The sequence below is a fragment of the Bombus affinis genome, chromosome 4, assembly GCF_024516045.1.
Source record: "Bombus affinis isolate iyBomAffi1 chromosome 4, iyBomAffi1.2, whole genome shotgun sequence".
Lineage (NCBI taxonomy): Eukaryota > Metazoa > Arthropoda > Insecta > Hymenoptera > Apidae > Bombus > Bombus affinis.
The window spans coordinates 3446912-3474416 of record NC_066347.1 but is presented as its reverse complement, the minus strand read 5'-3'; the positions used below and the strand labels follow the sequence as shown (position 1 = coordinate 3474416).

Genomic DNA, 27505 nt, shown 5'->3' with positions numbered 1-27505 from the left:
CGGATATATATAATGTATTATATTATGTACTACAAAAGATAGATTTAAAAAAGTACATGTTTGTCCGAAAGCGTCAATATGAAAGTCGACAAAAATTCCCTGTTGATATTTCGTGAAAGTTAAAATTTCTTTAGACATTTTTGTGGAAATGTCCTTTTTGTAGAATCGGAAAATATTAAATCGGAAAAGGGCGTTTTTCGTGAAATAAATTTTCCGTGTCTAAGTGAATTACTGCGATATAATATCCATAATTTGGAGGCACGTATGGTAAAGTCTATAGATCATAAGAATGCGATAATCTGAAAGAGGGAACATCTCGAGAAGCGATCGTAATAGGAATAGCTCGTTAATTATCTGAATTAATCGAAAGTTATAAAATCAATTTCTGAATATGCTCTTATAATTATGTATTCCGTGATGAATTATTGTAATATGCATCCAAGATTTCGATAATCGGCGTACCTTTTGCGTAATGTGATGATAAATTGATATTCGATTCTATGTACAGAGACGTAGGAGTAAGAGGAAAAAAGCGATGATAAGGTAAACGAGATAAGCGCTTTAATCGGACAAAGTATTTACGTTCGTTGTACATAATTGAGAAGAAACTTCTCGATATTATTTTCATACAAGTATTCGTAATTTTAAAAACGAGAAAAGAAAAATATACACGCGACACTTGCAATATTTATAACATTTGTATTACTTCTATTTGTAGCAATGTATTTTTAAACATCGTATATATATTTATGAGTAAGGGAAAGAATATTTAAAATACTGTGACTCGACTGGATGTTGCATTTGTATAACATCATTTCCAAATTCATTATGTAAATGAAAAGACAACGGTTTAAAAAAGATAAATAAGTCAACGCTCATTTAAATTTTTAATGCAGCACGAGTTACACTCACCGGAAATGCGGATGAACACGGCATTCTGCTCCCCACTGTCCACCGTTATCTCCGCACTTCTCCTCTGTAACGATAAAAGAATTTACGTAACGTTTTATTCTTTTGACAAATATAAGTGTGGAAAGTGAATAAATTAAGTGGCGACATTAATACGAAATTAAAAATAATTTTTATTATATCCAAGGTAAAAAAGGGTGGTGTGTTTACCTTCTGCATTTGTAAACACGAGAATAATAAAATGCATTTCTCATTGCGAATAAAACGGACGTAGATTAAATACGTAAAATCCACTTTGAAATTAATTTCAACGTAACAGAAATTAGAAATTACATTCGTAACGTGTTCGATTATTTAACACTGTTACTGCAAGATCCTGAAATATTTCGCGCGATATAGACACCGCTATAATTTCGCTCAAGTAACGCATGACACTAATCCGTCTTACATCAATAATTTCGAATTAGGTCGAGTCTTAAGATTACAAGTCTAGATTTAAATCTTTCGTGGAGTTAGTTGAGAACCTCGCCAGGGAGTTAATTCCATTTCGCCATAGTAAAATACTTAGCGATCAGATCAGGATAATTAAAAACATGTTCCTTTTCTCTTACACGTAGAACGTGTACCATTTATACAAATTTGCGCTTTTATGAGTACGATTAAGGAAATGGAATCTAAATAGAGATTTGCCTCACCTAGCATCTGTACCGTGGCGATTCTAATAAAATTCGCAAAACTATCGAATTTTTCTTTGCTAAATGAACATTCGTTTTCTTGAAACGATAAAATATTATACTTGAAGAAATATAGTACAATAGTTTTTCAACTCAATTTCAAGATCAATAAGAACTACAAATTTTACATTTCCTGTATGTCGTAGAACTAAGAATCTTTTTCTTTATTGCAATTCCAATTTCACAGAAATCAATAAATCTAAGTTCAGTTGCTAGTGTTCCACCTATCTCATTCGAAAAGAACGAAAAGAACTTTTAACGCGAACACCTTCGGACAGTGTTCCTACGCCGTGGACTTCCGCTACTTCGACAACCTGCAACCCCATCTCCGAAACTGAACTCCGCGAACTTCCCGCGCGTTTGAATCAATTCTCTCTTCTTTCCTCGCCCGACTTCCTTCCGTTCTCGTGAAAAATAGACTTCGATGAATTTTCTTTGGAAAACAGAGGAATTGAAGACTGTCCTGGATGTCGAAAATACGAGGTGGGTTCGGCTGCGGGAGAATAATAACGAACGAAAACAGGAAGAGAAGATACGACGCGAATGTCGACAAGAAACGAGAAAAGAAGACGAACGAGTCCGATAAGAGCTTCAGAACGTTGAAGCTTATCTATCGCGAATTATGAAAAAGTTCTGAAAAAAATTTAATATAGGGAAAAAATGTTTCAATATAGATTTTTTATTAAAGTTCAATTACACAAATTAAAATTAAATTGGAAGCACACACAAAAAAAAAAAGAAAGAAAAACACGCTTCGATTTATTCTATTGATTTAAAATAATACGCGAAGCGAATCATGGTAACTAGACTGCGAATTTTTATGTATTTATGGAAAACTTAAAGGTGCAGATACGCTACAGAGTGCACATAAAATGCAGAAATATCTAAAATATCTGAAACGGATTATTATAATATTTAGTAAATAAAATAAATTTCCATCCAGGTTCCATTCCTCTAATAGTGTTTGTGCAAATAATAGTTTACATAAATGTCCGCAATTTATTGACAGCTATCCTTCTTTTCTGGTTTAAAACGGATTTGCAGCTACATTTTATTCTTGGGTTTACACTTATCGTCTTCTTTTCCAACCATCAAACATCTTCTGTACTTAACATCCTGACTTAAAACCAACAACTTCAACTTGACCTTATATGGTGTCTTTTGTGTTCCTTATTCTTTATGCTCTTAGTACTTATATCCTCTCGGCGCCTAAGCTTCAATAACAAAACTAAACAGAAACGTAAAATACACGGATAACTAAAGAACGCATACATCCAACGAAAGACATCACAAGTTTCTAGAAATGATAGAAAATTTACCGAAAAGCGATATAAAAATGGCACGAAAATGAGAATACGATAAGTTTGTAATTTGTTAAAAAAAAAAAAAAAAAAAGAACGGTAGAAGATGTGACCCGGCGACCGATAGATACAGCGACCTGGCAATACTCGACGACTGGAACTCGCTGGCAGTCTTCTCGCCAGCGGATCAGGCCGATTGCCAATTGCAAAATGGGGCGACCTGGATTTCGAGGCACCTAAGCTACCGTTCTGATGCAGGGACGATTACCAACTCCGTGATAGGCCTGCGAAACAGAAGAATCCTCGAAGGAACGACAGGAAGTGCTCATTACACCGGCCACGTAGAAGAACTTGGCAGAATTCGTGAATTCTGTGGACCTGTGGACTACATAGTCGGATCTCGAAATCTTTCGCGCACGCTCGATGAAACACTCGTTACGTAGTCGATACACGTTGAATACGTTTTCAGAAGGGAAACATGGGAAACTCTTGGAAAAATTGGAAGCGTGGTTAAGATCGTTGCTTTCTTATTTATACGCTTATGATAGAGGACTTCGTAATCGGAAGGAAAAGAAAATCCGAATCTTTAGAATCGGAGGGGAAAAAGGTTAATGGAATGCTTGAAATCACCAGTGTTACGGAAAGAATTCCTCGAATCCCTGAACACTATGGAAATATTATGATTTTTATATTTTTCCATTCTCGAACTTAGCCAGCGAAAATTGCGAGCAGAAATCTTTAATGCATATCGCCGCTTGGCATAGACTAAAGTGACACGACTGAAAGAATTTCAATTTTCCTTTTATCCAATTACAATGGTCTACGCTATGTCTCTATTTTCATCGTGTAAAACGCTATATTTATAATTCCTTGTTAAATATAATCAGTTTTGCGTCAGAGGGCAAAATCATTATCTACGTCGTTATCAATCTGACTTTGGTTTTTCAACAACGCTGTTGCTCTCTGACCTTACGAATAGAAGGTTCTACCGCTTTCGAGAATAGCGTTACCTTGTATTATCTTGTATTAAGTCAGCCTTAGAATGCGTTTGAAGTGACACAAGAAGATTTCTTTGCAAATTTTAAAAAGCTTCTCCTCTGAAATTTGTATTTTTCGAGTTGTGTCGTTATCAATGGCAAGTACCGATATGCATTAAAGATTTCCTCTAAAGACCCTAAGACTCGATAAGATTTATCAGAGGCTTATGAAAGTGTTAAATTAAAAAAGTGTAAAGCGTTGAAGATTGATTTAGTTTTGGTGTTGTTAGTTATTAAATTGGGAATACTCTAATTACTCGAATTATTAGCACGACACATGGAACTATTGAAATACGTTGTGAACTGAACGAGATGCTCGATACGAGTGATTCTAGACACGTAGTCTTTTATTGGCCTCATTAACTCGTGATTGTCCATAGGAATTAGTTAAAATTTAAGCAAAGCTATTCGGACAACAACTTTCGATATTTTGAATCGTCGTAATGAACGACATCGAATTTTTAGAATTCTTATCAGACAAACAAGGACTCGTTGAGACTAGTTGAGATTCTGCACGGTTTTCTAAGTCGTAATACCAAGTTGACATACTTCCTAGTATGTTAATTCAATCTTACAATATAGTAAGAGGATAATTTGAAAAAATTCGCAGGTTAACCTTTTCGGAGGTATAAACGAGTTATTCACCGTGTATTATAGACCTACTTATCTGTCGACGTTCAACCATTTAATGAACGCCATAAATTATGAACCCATATACGTATAAATCTAATGTCATTACCTTTTTGCGTAGTAAAAAAACTACTTTTGTATTCCGTGCTTAACGAATCTTCAGTTTTTAGTTCATCAGAGTTTTTCTAATGCGAGTAGCAGTTTATATTCGTAAAACTAAAAACATCGTATAAACATCTGCAGATTATTTATAATATTTGCTTCCTTAAACAAGCAATATTTTTCTTCCACGATCTTTTCTATTATAAAATACAAATGCGATATTTAAGATGCTCATGAAGGAAGAAGGGAAATAGTTTGTAGATGCAATTTGCATTATCAGGATGTAATAAGTAAGTTTAGACATAAGTTTATATATAAATAGAATGATGTTAGCAATGAGAATAGACATTGACGACCAAAGGAACGCCCAAAGAATAGGGATATGAGCAGCATACGAAGCAGAAGCGTGAGGCCACTGAGATATGATATGGGATGGAAGGTTGTTGGGTGATTTAGTATATTATGCAAAGCAAGTTGTATTCTGTGACCTCCAGGGATTAGAATTACATATTATTAAAATAAAGAAGAAACGTCTAAGATGCTCAAGATGGACGAGATATTCGTGTATTTTTCGGCTTCATAGTCCGGAAAAAGTACTTGGCTTACACATTCTAACTCCCACTCATTCTTTTATATTTCTTAAAGCATCCATCAGTGCATCCAAAGACCCACACCCATCCACACTTCCACTCGAAACACATATTCCCTCTTATATCTAAAAATTATAATCAAAATTAATAAATTAATCAAACATATATATCTTTGTCTCTCTCAACCTATATACACCATCCAATACTTAATCTATGTATTAGGTTGTCCGAAAAGTTTCTTTCGTTTCATAAGGTGATAATAGACGAACAACGATTTCCGTTTTATATTATTTTATTGAATTAGGTATGATTCATTTCGTTCTATTTTTATTATTATGTTCGTGCATAATTCAATAAACTAATATGAAACAAAAAACATTGTGCGTCTATTATTTCCTTATAAGACGAAAGAAACTTTTCGGACAACCTAATACTATAACATAGCTACGTTTGACTCACAATTAGTTCATTATCTATATCTTTACGCTTTTTCCCGAAACTCTTAACCAGTTTATCATCGCTTCGCATATTTTATCTTCTACTATATCTTTCTCTCTTAGTCCTCTAAAGCAATCTTTTGATTAATGTTTTAAGCTGCCTATCTCTAAACTACATAAAGCACATTTTCTTTTTTCCTCTTTCAACCAGTAACCATTTCCTTAACATTTCCGCATCTTGCCCTTGCTATTAGCCTCTGGCTATCTGCGTTTTCTTCCTTCTTCAGATATTTCGCTTTACCCGAGACTCCCTGTATAGACTATCTTCAGTAACCATTATTTCTATGTTAAATAAGATTAAATTAGGTTTACTTTCAAATAACTACTTAACCAACTAAATATACGGAGTAATGATTTCCGTATTCAAAGGTCTAAGAGAAATAAATGGTATACGCGCGATATAGTGATACCGTTTCGAAATATTCTTTGGCTTCGACGTTGATTACGAAAAACTAATTCTGCTTTATGATCAAAGGATCGTTGCATCGCCTTTGATCGAAGGTAAAGGTTAAAAGTAACCGCAGAATCTTTTGCAAGGATCTGGTCTGGTTCTCAAGGGAAGGCTGTCAGGGAACACGAAAAAGGAACCATTCATTCGTCGAATGCAACAACAATCGGATGGAAAGCCGTGGAAACTTGGAGGAAATCTCTCGCAACATTCTTTCGCTTGTACTTTGCCGTAGAAGTAAACCCATGCTGCCAGAGTTATCGAAGAAACATCAATTTAATTCCAAAATGAAGTATAGCAAGTGAACGAATCGTCAAAATTGAGAGGTTGAAATGATAAATGATATGAGTGGTTCAAAAAATAAAAAGCAATCTCTTTAGTGTGGAATTTTACTAATCCAAAGGGTAACTAAAAATTGCTCTTACGGTGAACAAAATTTTAAATGCTGCGGTGATTTATTTTAGCTGTGCTTGAGAAAATGAAATATGTTATAAATGTATAAATTCAAGTAATTCAGAATAATTTTTCATCACTTATTCTTCTTCCAAATCTATAAAAGGGTTAAATGGCGAAAATGAACAGCTAACAAGTGATAAATGATAAAAGTGATAGAATTAACACTAAATTGCAGAGTTTCTTGATATCTCACTAAAGGTATTTATAGCGCGACAATATCCCGCAAAAGTAAATGACGCTGACACTCGAAATACTTTATTCTTCACGCACGTTTGAGATTCTACCTCTAGGAGAAAATTTCTTCATTGTCTGTACTTTCCACGCGCATACACCAACAAACAATTGAGAAACGAATACGACGATAGTCTCATATTAGGACATGTAGTATTTTGGACACCGAATTTATCGATATTACACGTACTTAACAATAAATTTATTCGAAAACGATGAGGTGAGAGCTAAACTTTTTTTTTTAAAAAAAGATTCTTCTGGTCATCATTCTTACCAACATATTAGTTTTTTAACAACTTTGTAAGAACGATATTTTGTTTATAATTGATCAAAAAGTTATGCTTGCAGCGGCTTATTATAAGGATTACTTGTTAAATTTTCCTACTCTGAAGGTGAATATCTCCATTTCGATGAGATTAGGCTCTCTAACAATTAAATCACGTATAGATGACGTATCGTCAAAATTTCAAAGAAATTGCAAAAAGAAACAATCTACCCTACAAATATCTTAAGTGGTAGTATAGTTTATTTTCAGTCTGCCAGTCATAAAAAGAACTCGGTTCACAATCATTTCCCATTGCCTTGTACTCTCACTTAATCATCTATACACATATCCACCTACTCGCACACACAATCTTATCTTAACCTTATTTTACTACCCATATCTACTGTCTATCGTCTAACTCTTCACTTATTATATATGTCTATTATCTATCAAATAACCTAATAATAACCAAATCTATCAAATAATAAAATAATTTATTATATAATATAATAAAATAATATAAATAATAAATAATAATCAAGTATAGCCCACTTATAATTTACAACTAATCATTGAGAAACAATGTGTTATTATCAAAAGTGAAAAACGCGCAGATAATTAACAAAACAACTAGTTGGTAAAAATAATAAAAACAATAACATTCGCTGATCTTAATGAATCAAATAGAAATGTGTTCTTTGTTTCTATTGGAAATCTTCGTTTCTGACGTTTACCACCGTTTATCGTTTCCATTCCTCGATTAAGCGCGTGTATATAATACGATATGACAAAATGAAGCAGAAGAAAAATGGTAAATTCGTGCTGATAATTTATATTCATTTTTAGCAACACGATTATAAATCTCTCCATGGGATAATCAATCCGAGTGTACTGTATACAGAGCGTCTCATTTTCATCGATTCATGTAAATATTTGCTAAAGTACACGTTGCTCGAAAAAGTATTTCATACAAAACTTGTTCTATTTTAAGAATATTCTTACGACGACCACCAGGTTTGTTTGGGTGAAGGCGAATTCTCGAGATCTCAATGCGAGCTTTATTTTTTTTACATGGATTTATACAATTTTTTATACACCATTCGATGCACTTTTTCATTCTCTACAAACAAGTAGATAAGATACTTGTATCTGAAAATGCTTAGTTTAAAAGATATTTCAATGCTGATTTCGTGAAATTGAGTGTATGAAAGACAAGAGAAACATAAACGTAAAGACGCTACGTTATCCTTCAAACGATAAGTTGCACAAGATTAAAGTTAAAATATCTTTCAAAGTAATCATTTCTTGATCCAACCACCATAATACTTTTTTATAGAGAATTGAGATATGCATAGAGTGGTGCATAAAGAATCTATGGTTCCATAAAAAAAGAACAAAGACCACGTTGAAATCTCGAAGGCACGTTCATCTAGATAAGATTTCTGGCCATCATGACATGTCCCTTTCGAAACAAAGTGAGTTTTCTTTGAAACACTGTTTCGAATATTCGTTTAGATGTTTGCGTGGGTCAATGAAAATGAGATACCCTATAGATATTTTATCAATAGTAACAGTTCATATAGTAAATTGCTATTATTTAAACAGGTCACGCTCACGCAGCTGGTCGTTCTTCCTTTATTCCTAATTCTATCCACTGGTTGCTGAATATCATATTCTTTAAGTTCCCACGTCTGCACTCGACAAACAGAATTTCCTAGCTGGCTGGTATATGTTATGCAATCTCTGGTACAATCGCAATATGTTGCTAATGTTGCGAACTTATAAATGGAAAGCAGCTTATTCGCATAGTTGTGCAATGCGCCGTACGCTTGCAGCCATGAACCTTCAAACGATACGAAACGTCGAAAGGACGGTCCAGGAATTGTTAATACCGAAACTATAAATCTCGTCGATACAATATATTTTAGATTTTTGATTATTATAATTATCTATTATTTTTAAATGTGTCCATTAATTGTCATCGCGTCGCACTAGTTGCAGTCATTTGTATTTAGTATATTTAATTTGGTATATCGCAGATTTGCAATTTCAATGTTAATTGAGTTATCTAGAAACTTCAGCAAGCATGAGATTAAAAATTAATAAGGACGACTGAATTTATTTGTAATAAGAATAAAAGATGATGCACTAAAACAAAAGATGCAAGGGATTTTCGGAATTTAAACGAATCATTCACATATGTTAATTTGTTGTCTAATTATCATATTTATGTATTGAATTAAAGTCGACACGTGTAGGATTAATAAAGTATTCATTATTTCTATCTGTATTTTGTTCCAGTATAAAGTGAACATTCTCTGTTTTTAATTAGTACACCAAATATTTACTACTATCTTACGGACAGCATTTTGGATATTACAATCCTTGTGCTTTGATACTTTTGCAGTCCCGGTTCTCATAAAAAAAAATGTGTTATAAAATGGAAAATCATGCAAAACTGCGTGTTTCTCGTCCCTGTCCCCTTTATTCTTTATATATTTTTCATCGTCGGAAACAGAAAATGTAATTAGCCAGTGATTTTAAATACGTAATTCGTCTTGATCAAATCAGTACTCGGAGAACGTTAATTACGGTATTCTATTAATTCTTATTATCATGGAAATTTTCATCGTAGCATATATATTACTCGTTAAAATTCATAGCTACGCGATACTTTATCTTCTAAAGCAGATACTTACATGAAAGCTCTGTGTTGCAATGCCGGATGTAGTTATTACGAAGATTGCATATTAAAACGAGACTTCATAACTATTGTTCAACATCGGTACTTCTGGCTAACGGAAATTGTGTCAGTAAAAATAAAAATGGTGACGAAAGACCAGAAGAACATCGAAAATTAAATTCCAACCGGACTATTAGCATTTCTCTACTTGGCAAAGTTACATTTTTTTGTCCCATCTGCGTATCGGCGTATACTCTCATTTTCTAATAAAATGTTTCTTTCATATGAACTTCTATATTTCACTTTCGTGGCATCAAATTTTCGTGATCATGTAAGCGTGTTATCGAATGACGCGAAGTTTCGTATACTTGGACTTAAGTAATCGGTATTTAAATGCTATAATAAATACAATAGCGTGCAAATATTTTTTATAGCCCGTCTTGTAATTATATTTAGATGTTAATATTAGTATAACGAGAGTATAGGCAGGTTGGACGTAGTACAGACGTTAGGTGGCAAGAATAAATGTAAGGTAGTTAGAGAGAAATAAAGATGATCGAAGAAAGAACTATGCGCATTGCAGATAATTTAATTTTAAAGTTAGTCCTACATACGGAGCGAGGTATGATTGTGATGTGGGGAGGGATTGTGAATGATGTGGGGTTTTTTGTAAATCAAGTCCCTTTCACGGCTCTCCGGGGTTTGGAATTACGATAAATATGTATACATACATATAGTACCCCCAATTTAAATGTCAAAACTTCGGGAGCGTGCATGGGATAAATTAAGAAAGATAGTTCTTTAGAGATTTGCTCAATTTTGCCCCAAATTGAAGAAATTCGCGAAGGAGGAAACACAAAAGTTTCCGTTTTTTCACTTCTTTATTGAAATTCATTTATTCCTGTTATCATCTGTATATATTTTACGTAGACACTGTCCACTATGCTGGCCTCTTGCAGCAATACAAGCGTTACGTCTAACATTGACCGCTATAATCGCAGCTAGATGATATTGCCTTGGTGATATTTGCTGCACTGAAGCTACGATTCGGTCTGTCGGTTGAATACGACTGCGATTCGGTCTCTCAGAATAAATAACTGTAACTAAATAATTAAAAAAAAACGAAAACATTTTTATTTTCTTCTACGTGTTTTCTCTAAAATGGAGCAAAAACGAGCGAATCTCTAAAGGACTATTTTTCTTAGTTTGTCCTGTCCCCTATACGCAGCCGAAATTTTAACACTTAAACTGAAGCTATGTACTTTCTATAGCCAAATAAAGTAAATGTTTTCAACTTTCTTCCATTCAGAACATACCATTTTATAAAAATCCGTAGTCTACTTATTGCACCATAATATTTAATTTCATTACTACGTATGTATAATTACTGTAATCTCTACAATTACTGTTATAAAGATCAGGAATGCTACTTTCTCTTTCACGAGCAAAGAAGAGATTGATTTATAAAGAATTAGACCTACAATTACTATAACAAATACTATTACATCTTTACTATTACAACTATTAGTTGCGTGGAACATTTTGTATGTGCAACACGACAACCCATCACGATCTCCTTTTGTTTCTTCATTCTAAATTCTAAGCTATACGATCTATAGCACGAATATCTTCACGGAATGGTTGCGAGATCGAGATACATCGCATCGGTTTAATTCGATCTCGATGTCGTACATCAAACTGTCGCGTATAGAATAATAAATTCGCGGTCGGTCATATCTGTTCGTGACCGTCCATGAGAATTTGGTCCGTGGCCAACCCCCCGAAGGATCGTTCCAGCTATTACAAAATGCCTATCGTCGCACAACAAGGCGTTAGTTTAACCAAGAAAGAGTCTCTGTAATCCGGAGGACTGTGGCCGCGCATAATTAATGGAACGCACCACGCGTGCCAACGTGATTATGTAAACTAAGTTTCTATCGCGTGCAATCTTTCTTTCTTTTTTTTCTGTCCTTTTTCCTTTCCTTCTGTTTCTTCGATTTTCTTTGACCTGAAATCTTGATAGAAATGACTTTACGTTATGCTCGACACGTTGACTAGCTACGTTGCTCATCGGTGGGACGGTTTGCTAAATGTCATAGATTTTAAATATTTCATAGATTATAAATTTGATGGACTAACAAATTTTCAATAATGCGAATGATTTAAATTTAGATAATATTGTGAGAAAAACGTAGGTAATTGCAATATAATATTTTACAAAAATTATACGTTATGGTGTAATTATTATACATTTTAGCCTATGTATTTATAGCGGTGAAATTAATTCCATTATTCATGTTATAGAATCCATATTGAGTTCGAATATCTTACAAATATTATGGAATTTTAACCAATTTAAATATTTCTAAGACGTAACATATATAGGTCGTCCGAAAAGTTCCTTTCGTTTTATAAGGAAATAATGGATGCACAACATTTTTCGTTTTATATTATTTTATCGAATTACATATGATCCATTTTGTTGTATCAAAATAAAGATTACAACGTTCGACAGATTAGGTTTCATGTTTGTATAAAGATGCGTTATTGTAAAAGACGTGTTTATAGAAGAAAGACACTTTTCGGACAACCTAATATAATGTAACATCAAAAAGTATTTAAGAAACAGTACATGTAGTATGTATTGATTCAAAAGCTACATGGATAAATAAATGATAAATTGATTACGAATGACGCCAAAGTAATTCCTACGTTTGATATATAAAATGAGGAAAATACTAGGTCAGAATGCATAAAATTCGCATGCCAAGCAACGTATTAATTAACAGTGGCTAGAAAACGTGTTGGCACATGACTCTATTTATTATTGTGTTTACCAATTAATTATGTTCAAGTCTCCGGAGTAAAAAGTATTCCAGCAATTGTGATATAATCAGCGATAGGATGGTTCTACGTGAAAGAGCAAGTCGAAAATATGATATAACATTATTCCATGGCGTATCGTTTCCGAGAAAATTCAGTTTGAAAATTTGTCAGATATATTTGAATTTGGATAATTCGAGAATGAACAGGAGTAAATAATCGCCAGGGTGTTATATACTAATAAATAATTAGTATCTTTGTATTTCTGTCCATCAAGTTTTTAAGAAATACCAAACAGTTGCTCAATTATCATTCATTATTAAATATCTTTTCTTCTATCTATTTTTTCTTTATATCTTCTTTTAAATTCTTGTGTTAGACTTTTGTCCATTATAAGCTTAAGTAATATGCTGATTAAAAATATGTAAAAAAGTAGAGGAAAGTACCAAGTATGGAATAGTATACCTAATATGGAATAATGCTATTTTTAAAAATCTGGCAATCGAATATCTCACACGGCTGTAAACTACCTCATTCACTTTGGTATGTAATGTCGTGTATGTAATGAACGTTAATGTCGTGGCAGAATATCGTTCTACTTTACTGTCATTTGAAAACTTTCAACGATGTGTAAATTCTGTGATACTCGCAAGTATTTACGAATTGATTATCGTGTTTTTAACTTTGTAAAATTCCAAATACGGACGCTCAGTAGTAGTCCAATATAGAATATTCCATATTTGGATTACTTCTTTTTATAGTTTGTTATCCTGTTCCAGCATAAGGAAAAATTGATAAGAAAGAAAAATGTAGAACGAAAAAGAGACGGTTCGAGCCGTAAAAATGGTTCGAGAAAAGAAAATGGAGTACCTCAAAGCAACAAATCGTTTTCAAGTCCCGAGAATCACCTTATGTCGGCTTTGTGAAAAAAGAGACCTATTTTTTAATGTACTTCTTTCGAGATACGATTTTATTCTCAAAGAAGAGTAAAATAAAAAGAATACGACTTCTTTTGCTTTTTTTTATGGAAATACCTAACATCGGTATTCCATGTTAGGTACGACTTCTGTCTTCTTAATGTTAGTTCAATATTGAATATTGTTCATAGCGTGAGAAGCATAAAAGTGGTCTTAAATTTGGTGTAAATGTATCATTGAATATCCATAAAAGTCTTCTTCTGATGTGATTAATTTTGTACGAACGACATACGAAAAATAAAATAGTATTTCATATTTGGATACTTTCCTGCAATAATATTACAAAAGTACATGAGTAGATATATAAGTAACGATCTTTTTTCTTTGGTACAATCCTAATTTGTACTATCCCTTTTAGTCTTATTCCTATCCTTATTACTAGAAGTTAACATCGATAATTAATATCACAATTAATATCAATTGTTCTAAATGAACCTTTACTGTCTTAGTACTTTCAGCAAATTGTTCTAATTCTCACTGCACTTTGTACGAAGTTGTGGAGTATTTTTACATCTTCTTCAATGTTTGCTTTCATAATTTGCCTGCTGTTTTTATTCCTGCATATTTTTGTTCTTGGTTCACTATATACATTGGTCTTTTACGATGTATTTGGTTGATTCTAATTTTTTCATGTTACATATTTGGCATAGTTCTTCTTCATTCATTACATTGTATTTCAATTATTCTGCTAATTTTCCATTATTTCCTTCCTACCTTAGTCTTAATCGTATCAGAGTTCAATTATATCGATTATGTTACATTGTCGATCTAAGTATGATGGATATAACACACTGGATAACGTAAAGAGTTATTTATTACATTAACTTCGAAATACTGTAAATTTACGATCTCACGAAAAATATTACACGTTATAAAATTCAGTTTTCAGAATTTTTTTTCAGTAATTAACTCTACGCTCGCCGACAAATTCACCTGTCTAGAACATAGTTAAATTTTTGGCAATTTATAATATAGGCGAATGCTTTTGATTATGCTGCCACACCACGTGTGTTAGAGGCTGATTTTGATAAATTAACGACGCAATAATGCAAAAGTGACACGCACGCGACCAGATAAATCAAAATCGGTTGGCCACGCGAGCGACGGGCAATTGTTAAACAGAAATAAACCGTGTTTTGACAAGCAATGATAGCAAATTAATAGCCTGTACATTTAACAGCATATTACTACGAAACTCTGTGTTGCAACCATATTATGCGTTTTCAATCTATAAGTCAATATTAAGCGATATAAATAGAGGAACTACTAAATATCGTTGGATAATATTTAAACTACATTTCAGGAAGAAGACATATTTGTTGAATATATCGAACGCCAGCCGCACAAATATTTACTGTAAGGTACATATTACGCAAGAAATCATACTATATTAATCCTAACGTTCTATCGAAAATTATCTCTCTTCCTCATGGTTCTTATATTTATAAATATATAAGAAATTTGTCATCGATCTAAATATACACTCTTTCTCAGTTTATTTATTTATATTTGTTTATTTTATCTAGTCCCCAACTTTAGGATTTGCACAAACTTTCGATTTTACATTATCTTCTCGTATAACAATTGACAAAATATAAAACTTTGAACAGACATATACATCTTATAACATCGATAGAACAATAGTTTAGTAATAAATTGATAGTTCAAATACATTCTGAGAAATTGTTACGCGAAAAACTTCAACGTTACGGTCTCAAATTAAACCTATCGGTATCGAATTCTTTTGGGTAATGGAAAAATATCTGCGTATTTCAGCAACTATTAATATTATGTTTTAAACATGATTAAAAATTGAAACGTATTTTTTGTAAAGAGTTTATATTTTAACGCAATAAAATTGCAGATCAAGTTTGTGGAGAACCAGCAGGGATCGAATGAAACTTTTAACTTTTATAAATAAACGTGATTTGCCGAACTTTTAACTTTTCAATCATTCCTTTCCTGTTCCAAGTTAACTTTGTATGTTAACACTTTAACTCTGTTATAAAAGTTGAGTTATAACCAGTTATTTTGTATTCCATTAATAAAACTTCTGATGGATCCATATACTTTTTAGCAGATATTTTAGGAGAAAATATGGAGGTTAAAATTATTTTTTCACGTATGATTATTTAAGGAATCGAAGTAGGATCAATGTAGAAGAGAAAGCAAGTTACGGTTTTTATATAATTGTTTTATTTCGCCAACAACAAGGGCGGAATTGTACGAAGGAAAAAGCAATTAATTACATATACGCTCTACAATTTAGCGTTTAATTTTTTTAAGAGTAATGCATTTTCCAAGTAACTTTCATTAATGCTTGGACAGCTTTAACTTTTTTAAAGCAAAATAAATGTTTCTGTATAATTGGATCTCCTTCCTATCTCCAAGAAAATAAAAGTTTCTTATTTATGTAAAAAATGTATGGAATCAAAGTTGCAGTGAATAAGTTTCACTTCATTTTGAAACAGAGAAAATAATAAATAAGCAATAAGTAAAAATTATTGATATTTCACAATTAATTAGAAATTTCAAGTTTCATTCCATCTCTGAAAACTATTGACTCTATTCATAACTTTCTCAAATTAGTCCTTCCTTGAAATTAATGCTTTTCGAGTTATGGAAAAGTATCGACGTTTGAATAATTACTAGTATTTAAACATGATTATGATTAAATTACGTTAAAATTACATTAGTACTATTATCGCTCTTTTTCAGCTGGTTAATATTTATTTATATTTGTTTATTTTATTTAGTCCTCAACTTTAGGATTTACACGAACTTTCGATTTTACATTCTTACATTTTTTGATTCTTTAATTCTTCGTCACAAATCTACATTTCACTTCACGTACAACAATCGAAAAAATATAAAACTTTGAACAGACGTATACATCGATATCACAATCGATAGAACAATAGTTTAGCAATAGGTTGATAGTTTAATAAGGAAGATAATGATAAGTAAGGTTATCAGTTGTAATTATAGTGTGAATACGGTTTAAGCACATATCGTAAACAAATAGATTGTAAATGGAAAGTCATCGTAAGCCGCAAGGCAGCAGCTAAAAATAAATAAATAACAATATCTTTCTCAGCTAATTAATAACTTATTAGAACACAATATTCGGTAAATATACAGAACACCGATATACTACTTTTCTTCCGAGCTTTTCAATCGTAAACATTAACTCGCCAAAACACGAACAATATCGATTCTATCTCAAATAAATCAATTTTTTCTAAATTAGAAAGGTATAAGATATAATTGTGCCAAGATTATTAACAGAAGGCGAACTGGAAATTATGTTATTTTATCGGGCAATTATACGAAATTGGTGAACGCAGATAACAGGTATCTGCTATAGACGAATTGGTATATTCGCGTAATTATTAATACTATTTCGATAAAATTATTTCATCGGCCGGTGCCGCGGGTAACTGTAGTCGATTCTCGTTTAACATGTAATTATCATTAAAATAACGGGTGCATTTCGTGGCAGGTCACAAACTACTGTGAAATAATAGTGACACTGGAACATTGTGCATGATTATACCAGCGATGAGTAAGACATTAATATTCATATTTTAATTAAGAATAATAACTGTCTGTAATCAATTAGTTTATCATCGACCGACTTTCGTAGCGGAAAATTAGTTCGATGCATAAAGTAGTAGTTAATTACAATAAAAGACAGGATGTTTAATTGTAATATGCATGCGCGTATGCACAAATTATTCGATCAGAATTCTATTCGTTCTGCCCAAAATTGAGGAGTCCAGCGAAATGCAGACATGTTTGTCATCGTTTTATTAATTTTAGAGGAAAAATTATTTTTGTAAGAAAAGCGTTATGAGATCGTAATCGTTTTAAGTGATACTTCAATTAAATGGTAAATGACAACTACTATCAGACATATAATATATAAATATAAATATAGGGAATAACAAATTACGTGGTGCTCAACTTCGGGAGCTGATTGTACATCTAAAAGCAACGAAAGAAACTCGTATAGACATGCGCTTTATCTGTTTTCGTTCATGAGATATGATGAATTTTGTGTATATGTAACAGCTATTGAAAATGTTGAAATACTAAGGTTCAGAATAGGACAAGCTTTCAACAAATTCGGCAAACGCTGGGAACAATTCAGAATGTAACCGAATTCACGACAAGACGTCTACAGAGTTGCCTTTAAATGCAAACTGATTATTTTGAGTATCTCCCGTAAAGGTAATTAAGAGTAATTAATAGACCAAAATTAATTTTATGCGGATTCATATTGTTAAGAATATAATTCAAAAAAGCAGATCCTCGGTAGAAAATTGCTTTACTTATCAAATTACAGAAAGCACTATGTTTTGGGTGTTTTATTATATTTTTTCATATAATGCGAATTCTGTGCAATTTTGCAGTCCGAAATTTTCTATAAATACATAAAAACACGTGGTCTAGCAACTCGATAAAACAAAATCAAAATAGAAAATTCGTTACGCCACATAAACGAAGATAGATGGAACATGAAATACGTTTATAAGAAATTTTTTTTAATTGATTTTACGTGTACAATCAGCTCCAACAAAATGGGACCCATACGTTCCGGATGTTACATGAAAGCTATATAAATATAACTATATAAAGCGCGAAGAAAATATAATATTATTCTCTTCAGTGAAACGTACATGCTACTATATTAGGAAGTTGTGGAATGAATATTATATTGTAGGAACGGATTAATGATGATTAAAAAAAAAAAAAAAAAAAAAACGAAAATCTGTGTATATTTGACATGTATCTGTTCTTCACTGAGCCTCTCCATTCTATAAGTTAGATAATTTAAAATTGTTGCTCGAATTATGAAATACAATTTTCATTGGAAATCGAATTGTACGAGATTTTTGTTTTAATTACATCGTATGGAATATTGTATACAATGCTCGGTAAAAATTCTAGGTAAATATATTTCCTATAATTTCTAAACTATAATTTCAAATTGTTTAGATTTGCGAGGAGAAAGTAGAATTCTAACGCTTCTTTTTGAACGTTACAAATCTGCCATACAAATTAATCTGACAATTGAAAAATGAAACGAAAGATTCCAATCAGGAGCTCCTCGACAAATTATATATTCATAAAACATGTACAAAGCACAAGAAACTTGGAATAATTGCTTTTAATCTTTAAATGTGCATTCTGCACAAAATAAAATGTCCGTGTCATACAGAAATAAGATAAAAGATTCGAACTTTCCAAGCATAACATGTCTGGTGCATCAAAGAAAAAGGAAAATTCTATACATCTATTAATAATCTCTTTAATAATAAGTCCTATATATTTAACTAACGCGTTCATTGTCTCCCTTAATAATTCCCTTAATAATCGGAGACTCGTAGACTAATCAATAGACTGCTAAAATAGGATTTCATACAAACTCGTATTTTTATGGATCAGGAAAACTTAAGCAAAAAACATTCAATAAATGACGCAATGACATCTCAATAAAGACATTGTCGACGACAACGAGACGTCGTCGTGCTATGTTGCTAAACTTAAAACAATTTAATGTTTGTCAATGCTTAATGTTTGTCTACTGACAAATTGCAAAATATATACATATATTAGGTCGTCCGAAAAGTTCCTTTCGTTTTATAAGGAAATAATGGATGCACAACATTTTCCGTTTTATACTATTTTATCGAATTACGTATGATCCATTTTGTTTTATCAAACTAAAGATCACAACTTTCGACAGATTAGGTTTTATGTTTGTATAAAGATGCGTTGTTGTAAAAGACGTGTCTGGAAAAGAAAGATACCTTCCGGACAATCTATTATAATATATATATATTTATTTATTTATTTACATATAGATAAAACAGAAATTTATTTCACCCATTAAATATGATAAGGAGAACTCTATTTAGGATATTTTATATATTTTTGCATATTAGATGCATTTCTGTATTTTGAAATTTCTCGCGAGTGCGCATAAAACTGAAAAATTTTTCAAAACAAGAACACTGGGACACGAATGAAAAACGTTTCAAGCGTTATCAGCAACGAGAAAAATGTGATAAAACAACGGATTACAGGTTGTTACAAAGATTTAGTCATTTTGATGTATGTTTGCTCGAGGCCGTTAAATCCTGCCGGGTATTTTTCACGCATTTCTATTTTTCCGAATTTCTTCAAACTCTGCTCTCAGGCTCGTCTTAGGTAACATCACTTATGTAGATTCTATCAAAAACGGGGTAAAGTTATCGAATAATCACCGTTTGATCGATTTTCATGACCTTGTAATGCGTTGTCAAGATCACCACCCTAAACAACTTTCTCTCTATACATACAGGACGTTTCACAGCACGACCCACTTTAGGAATGAACAGGGGGCGCAAGAACAATGAAAAAAGTTGATATAAACACGCGTCCTATTTGACCTTGTTTCAAAGTTACGGATACTTTTGCGTTTCGATAACCTGCAACTGCTTACCTTTGTAGAAGCTGCTCCAAATGATCACCCTCGGTCTGTATTATTCGACATAGACCTGGAATTTTTGAAAGATCGCAAAATTCTTTGACATGACGACCGCGAGCTTACGAACAAACCGAGGGCGGTCATTTCGAGCATCCTCTATGAAGATAAGTTGTCGTGGATTATTGCGACGCGAGAGTGGCTCTAACTTTGAAACGAGGTTAAACAGGATACGCGTTTTTATGAACTTTGTCGTTTTTGTATCCCTTATCCATTCCTGAAATGGGTTCCACGCATTACGAAACACCCTATACACAAGATGGTCGGTTTCAGATATCATCTCTATACCAGTATATTAATAAATCTTATATTACTTTTTATTTATGCATAATTTACTTTTATTTTATTTATTTATATATCATCTTATTATATTATCGTATTTTATAGAAAATTGTAGAGGTTAGATATGATAATCATAATGCCTAATGGTTATATGTATGTATTCCTTTATCCCATCAGTATTATATTCATATTTATCTATTTATATTTATACTTATGTTGGTGTAGCTTTAGTTCTAGCTTTTTCAGCTGTAGTTCTGGTTTAGTTCTAATTAACAGTATTTATTGGTATATGTATTCCGAACTCTGATATGTGTAGAAGAAATGCAGCATATTTGAAATACTGTTAGTAGTTTGGAGTATCGAAGTATCTAAAAAAAATTATTAACGTCGTCTGATTCATGACACCGTGAATAATAGAGACGAATGATCTGTTAACCAGTGACATTTGTTCAGGAATCGTAATTTTTACATTACCGCCTTGATCCACGGTAAAGTCTGTAAAAGGACGTCAATTTTCAAAAGTATTTCATTGTTACAACCATGACAAAACATTAGAGAAAATTGCTTAATTTACTCGTTCCTATCTTAATTCCATGTTTTCGTGTCAATTTTGCGAACATTTTGTAAATACATAACGTGACACTGTATTTTAGGTTACAATGTCACGTTGCTAATTCGGCATACCGAGGAAAAACCTATCGAAATGGATGCTGTGCACCTTTTCTCTGCAACGTGAGCTACAGCGAAGGCGAAAGAGCGGAAGAGTGGGTGCAGCGTTTCACGTGTGAAATGTGGCTACATTTTGAATGCGTTGGTTATGACCGTGCAAGTTATACACGTGACTACTGCAAGTAAATTTTAACACAGAGTCGACGTTCATCAAACGCGATCGTTCCCTATGCTGTAATTTTTGTACGCGATTGGACCTGAGAAAAGAGAAAATACTTTTATTAGCTAACCGTTCTTTAGTTCTATATGGCGAAGCTAAATTGGAGCAGCGATATTTCAAATTACCCACACCGTAACAAAATCGTTTACTTTTATGTCAGGTTTCAATTAGACCAACGTTTCAGATACTCTTTGTTTTTCGCTATTACCGAGCGTTTGAAATTATAAAAGTACATTAGCTTTCCTATGATGTTATACAGTTTTATTCGTTCCCATCCTCTGCTGTAATTTTTCATTCATCTTAAACAAACTGGTATTCCAAATATGCCGCATTATCTCTGTATGGATGCGTGTGGCTACTTTACGTTTCCTGGCTGGTCTGTTTGCGTTCTTTCATTTCTAGTTATATACTTTGTAACTTTATGTGGATGTTAATACCAGGAGAGGGAGAATGGAAGGCAAGTGGAAGGTAATAGGACCAAAGAGAGTACTGTGTGCAATATAGATCAGAGGGCGATATGGGTATGGTATGGAGGAACGAGTGTCTATAAGGAATATTGTAAACCGTGTTCATTCCATGACCCTCTGGGGACTGATATTACAATAAATATCTATCTTTCTATTTGTTATAATTATTGCCGGTGTATCCGTGTGTGTCCAAAATATTTAAATTGCCTAACCCTTAGTAATCCTTTGCGTTTGGAAGTGGCTGGAATTTTTTTTTCTTTTTCATTGTTTATACGTCGCTATGAAGATATTAAAAAAAATCCCATTAAAATTCACGAGGAGATAGCACGTCGATAGCTTGACACGGACATATGTATATGACACCAAACATACCTTTGTGTATAACTTGAAAATTGAAACCGACCACTCTGTATATGTATAGGAAAAAGGTTGTCCAGAACGACGACCTTGACATATTTCAAGAACATCGAAATCGACGAGGAGGCAAATATTCGGAAATTTGATCGAAAACGGCAACCTAGGGAACTAGGTCAAATTAGCAGTTCGAGTTACTTGTTCGTTACAAGTGTTCTTTTTGTTCAAAAATGTTGCATTTGTGAGTTCTGTGCAAGATAAAGCCAGCAGACGCATAGTTTCTCGTTCGAAGGCAATTTTCCAGATAGATGGAGAGAAATCCGTGGAAAGAGTTTTAACGATGAGGGTGAAACCGAAAGATCTGTAATGAGAATTCTCTGGACAGTAGCATTCTCGAAAGTAGCATTCGAATTATATGAAATAAATACAGAAGATAGGAAGAGAGCCAATAGCAACAGCTGCAGAAAGGGTAAATGCGGTAACGTATGTCTATGTATGTATATTGTAAAAAGTAGTGAACCTTTCCCTGATACATTAGCCGCAGTCCAAGACTCTATAAAATTCGAGATGAATTATATGGATATATATACTCAGTTAATAATATTAATAATAACAAAAACAACATTTGTTGATTTATATCCATATATCGTATACATAAATAACCACGTATAATGTAATGTAAAAATATATTAAAATTCATACATATATACATATATAACTATAATTTATATACTTAACAAATTTTGTAAACGAAACCTTATTTCTACTTTTACCCTATTCTAATTTCACCGATAATTAAATTCAATAATTTCCAAATTTTATTATACTCAGGTTTGTATGAAATACTTTATCAAATTGTTATTTATTTACTGTATTTATTATAATTGTACTTTATCAAATTTCTATACGATATAAAAAGTTTCTTCCCTGTACGCGCGTCGCGTCCAAAATAATATTAATATTATTTGATCTTTTCAAGAAGAACCGCAGACGTCGTGATGTCGCGATATCAAGGATCGATGGACGGCATCTGCACGAGTCTCGATTTGCGGGTTGTAAATTGCGTGGAACTGCGAAACGGCTAAGATTAACTCCGGCTCGCGGTTACGAAACCGGAAAACGGCCATTAAGATCGGCGAACGATCCACAGAAACGACCACCGTCGCTGAAAACAGTTAATCGGACGTGATTTATCGTCGCCCGAGCCGAAAAACCATTACACTCGCACAGCTTTCGAGGATTATCGATTGTTGTCTCTTCCAGGCCGAAACGTGACCGACATCATCGCGCCTTCATTTTACGATCTCTCTAGCGAAAATCAACGATCGTTTTCCCCGTCGATAAACACGTCGGAAAAGCGTGGTTTGAACGGGCGTATTACCAGCAAGCGTGAATCATTCGTAAGTAAATTTTTGGCGACTGTTTTCGTTGTTGAACGAGTGTTGACGAAGCGTTTAATAAAATGATGGAACGAGTGCCAGAGCAGTTTATGTATTTTGATCCTTTGAATTATTCCTACGCGTTGGACGAATACGTTATATCGTAGAATACGAGTGACAATTGTTCCGGAAAATATCTTAGTTTTGCTTCAACTTGTGAACTGATATTAAATTATACAAATCATGAATATGGAGTGTTTGTATAGTTCGATGAACGTATCGACTTTACTAATTTTTAACACGAGAGTATATGGGAAAAAGTAACGAGCAACGACGACGTACTAAAAGGAGAATTATTCTAGCGTGTGATTAAAAAGTTGATATAAAAAAGTGAAAGAACAGTGAACATTAAAAGCGAAATAGTAACGACAGAGATAATATAAGTTTGTAAATGAGTTTCCATTTCACCGAGCTAATAACTAAAATATAGGAACCATTCACACGGAAGAGAATTATGCAAACATTATATTCTCCATTCGCTTTCTATTTGTACATTAAAAGATAAAATATCCAAGTAAAAATGTTCTTTTTTCACGAGTGACCACGGAACAACTTAATCGTATAATATTAATCAATATATGGAAAAATCTTGAAATAAATTCGAAAGACTTGCTTTTATCATTAAGAATTTAATTCAACGTTTGTCTTTTCTGATAACGCATACGTATAATCTTGCTACAGTTTACAGACTAATAACAAACGAATATCGAGAATTACATGGCACTCGTTAACGCATTGGTAACATTCTTTTTAATTAACTGCATTAGTGTATCCTTGCGATTCCAAACTGCATCTTCTATTCTGCTGCGATGATGCCCTACGTGAGGAAATTATGCCATCCCATAAATTAGACTTAAGCCAGGTTTGAGTTAGTGACAAAGACGACAATGATTGGATAAATTTCTATTAAATAAACTTACAGAAGCGAGCTTGCACGGGATCGCAGCGTTCTACCGCGTTTATACGCGAACAACGTTTAACTCATCCGTCATTGCTTTGCAGAGGCATATCACCGCGGTGCCGATCTCTTGTAACATGATTTTTCATCGATTTTATTATAACGAATATCGTCAAATAAATCTAACATTGAACGCTTGATGTTCGCATCCATATAACAATTATGACTATTATAATCTCGTGTACAAAGACACGCGTGATGGCATAGAATTTAAATTAAAAAGGTATGTTCGAAACAAAATTCTATAAAATCGAATTACGTTATATATATATATTAATGAACTATCAGGAGAATCAATAGCCGTCGAGACGCTAGGTGACACATCAAGTAACTTTGATGCATTTTCTTGAAAAACGAAGACGCCTCTAATTGCTTTTGCCACGCGCGATTTAAGATAAAAATTCTTAGCCGAAAGTTTCTTAGAGACGAAAATTCGTAATCTGAAAACTATATCCGTATACGCGAACAAACGATCGCCACCAAACAACCCTAATCGAAGCTTGCGTCTCGCTTCCCTGCGCTCAAAATGCAGCCAGACAAGGAAACTCGATTTTAACAGCGTATTTCACGCGGAGGGTTGAAGAACCCACCTCGCCGGGCCGAGTTTACTTTAAGACGGCTTCTCTTAGTCACCGGTCTCGTTTACAAGTAACCTTATTTCGGTGTCGTGTCACGACAGTCACGGCTGCTTAACGCAATTGCCGCGAATCTTTTGAAATTCTCCCTTCAACCTCTCCTTTGCCGCATACAGACATACACCTATACGCACACATTTCTTCTGTCTACCTTGCTCACTTCTTCGTCCAACCCCCTTTATCTGCCCCCTCCCTTTGCAGTTAGCCTCGTAATTTTCTCTTTCTTCGGCTAACTTCGTCCACTGCACTCCTTTGCGGCCCTGAATACTTCAGGACACGGAGGAGGGCGAGGGAAATACAGTCCCGTGACGTCATCGAGCCTGGGGTCACGCGTTGAAATTCAGGTCGACTCACCCCTTTATCAACCACCCACCACCACGCTCTGTCCTTCTCTCCCTTCCTCCCCTCTCTCAGTTTCTCTCTTTCTGTTCCTTGTATTCGCTCTGTCCATCCCTGCTGCTTTACTCCATCTTTTTCCGTACCTCTCACCCCCACTTTACATGTATACTGGAACGTTTCTCGTAAACGTCAACGAGAGAAGCAAAAAAAAAAAAAAAAAGAAAAAGAGAAAAGAAAAAGGAGAAACCTATTTGCTGCCTTTCTCGTGCTTTCTGTGGCTCGTTTATCTTGTATGATACATTATGTAACGTCATCATCGATACGGGTAGTTTTCTTCCTCCTTTTTTCCTTCTTCATCTTTCTAATGGATTAATAATAGCGGAATTAATTAGCGAATTGCAGCGTGGGAAGGTAATAATACTTTCGAGACGGGGCTTTCTTTTTCAGAGAGTTCCTTCTTTGAACGTAGTAACCGGCAGTAGAATGGCTTCAGTTTGGTGGAAGTTTGAAGAAGAGAGACGATTAAAAACGTCGATCGAGGGATGAGATGGGTTAATGCGTAACGATAATAAAGGGGAGGTTGTCTTGAATGACGGGTTTGTCAGTTTTGAAACGTATCAAATTGTAGTGTATCTTTGGAGGCTTTTTGGTTTGATAGAAGCTCGAACGAGATAGATGGGATATAATAGAAAATGCCTATCAAGAGGCGTCGAAAAGGATAGAAGCGCTTTGTTCCCAAAGTGCTCTCTTTAATGACACTCGCTCTTTCCTTAATGTCACGTTTTTGTTTGAAATTGTACAGCGTGAAATATTACTATCGTAATTGCTAGCGGATGGGTTAGTTGTAGGGCGAAGAACATGAAATAAAATTTCAAGTGCATCTACTATATTGTTAAAATGTAGTATAAAAAAGCTTGGAAGTTTTCCATTACAATTACTAATTCAAAGTAAGAGGAAATAAATTTCAAACACAGTTCGTATTCTTTTATCTACATTCAATTTTTAATTAGCTGAAAACGCAACTTATCTCCTATATCATTCGGATCGAAGAATAGTCTACAAATTATATCGTCGATCCTTATCGTATTCAGATTCTATAATAAGAATTTTGTTTACGTTAAAATAATTCTCAAATGAAATATTTCATATTTTTATATACTATTTTTCACTTTGCCATATATATTAAACACCGGATAATAATAAAAAATTTTGAAAAATTATGCAAGTTCTCCCGTTTCGCGTTATACAAGTTTTCTTATTTACGAAAAGGAAAACATATCTAATGCATATCTACGTTTGCAAATGCTATATTATGGTACTCTTGGGTACATCTGTTTCGTCGTTCTTCCAGCCACCGTCTATTTTCAAAAACGATGCAAATTCTTTCCACTCGAAAAACACGGTTGCAACCGAAATACGTTAACATGCTTGCTGTCATATCGAGGTCGAACAAAAATAAACTGCATGACGTGAAAAGTTTACTACGTTTCGTACTTGCATTATATTCCACTCCTATCTATCTACATCTTGATTCCTGACTTATGTTGTTCCTAGACCTAGAACCTATATTGTTCAGCAGCCAAAAAACTCATTAACATGAAGAACGAAGAAATCTTGCCGACTTTTTACATTAGTAAATCACTCGACACTCCTGTCAATGATAAATCACAGTGATTACAGCGTAAATGTTTTCTTACTTGCTGCTACAATATAATTTACACATAGGCGCGACAAGTTTTTCTAAAAGAATACATTCATTAATAATAAACATCGTTAAATTCGCTGTCCACTATTCCCAATGAAGTTTTCAAATAGAAACGTTTAGAAAATATGAAATCAAAATTATTATATAGTTGATGCTTAATGCTGAACTTGGCAAACTCTGCCAGGAAAGTACGTTCATTATTTCTGATACAATCTAAGATAT

General features: G+C 33.4%; 1 protein-coding gene across 22 annotated transcripts in view; it reads right to left on the bottom strand.

Moving 5' to 3' along the window:
- LOC126915773 (uncharacterized) overlaps positions 1-27505 on the bottom strand; it is a 139750-nt gene that overhangs the window by 29044 nt on the left and 83201 nt on the right. For all 22 annotated transcript variants that reach the window (XM_050720776.1, XM_050720775.1, XM_050720777.1 and 19 more), the window contains one exon: positions 913-976. In XM_050720776.1, the coding sequence (XP_050576733.1) occupies positions 913-976 (64 nt within the window). The remainder of the gene's footprint in view (positions 1-912; positions 977-27505) is intronic.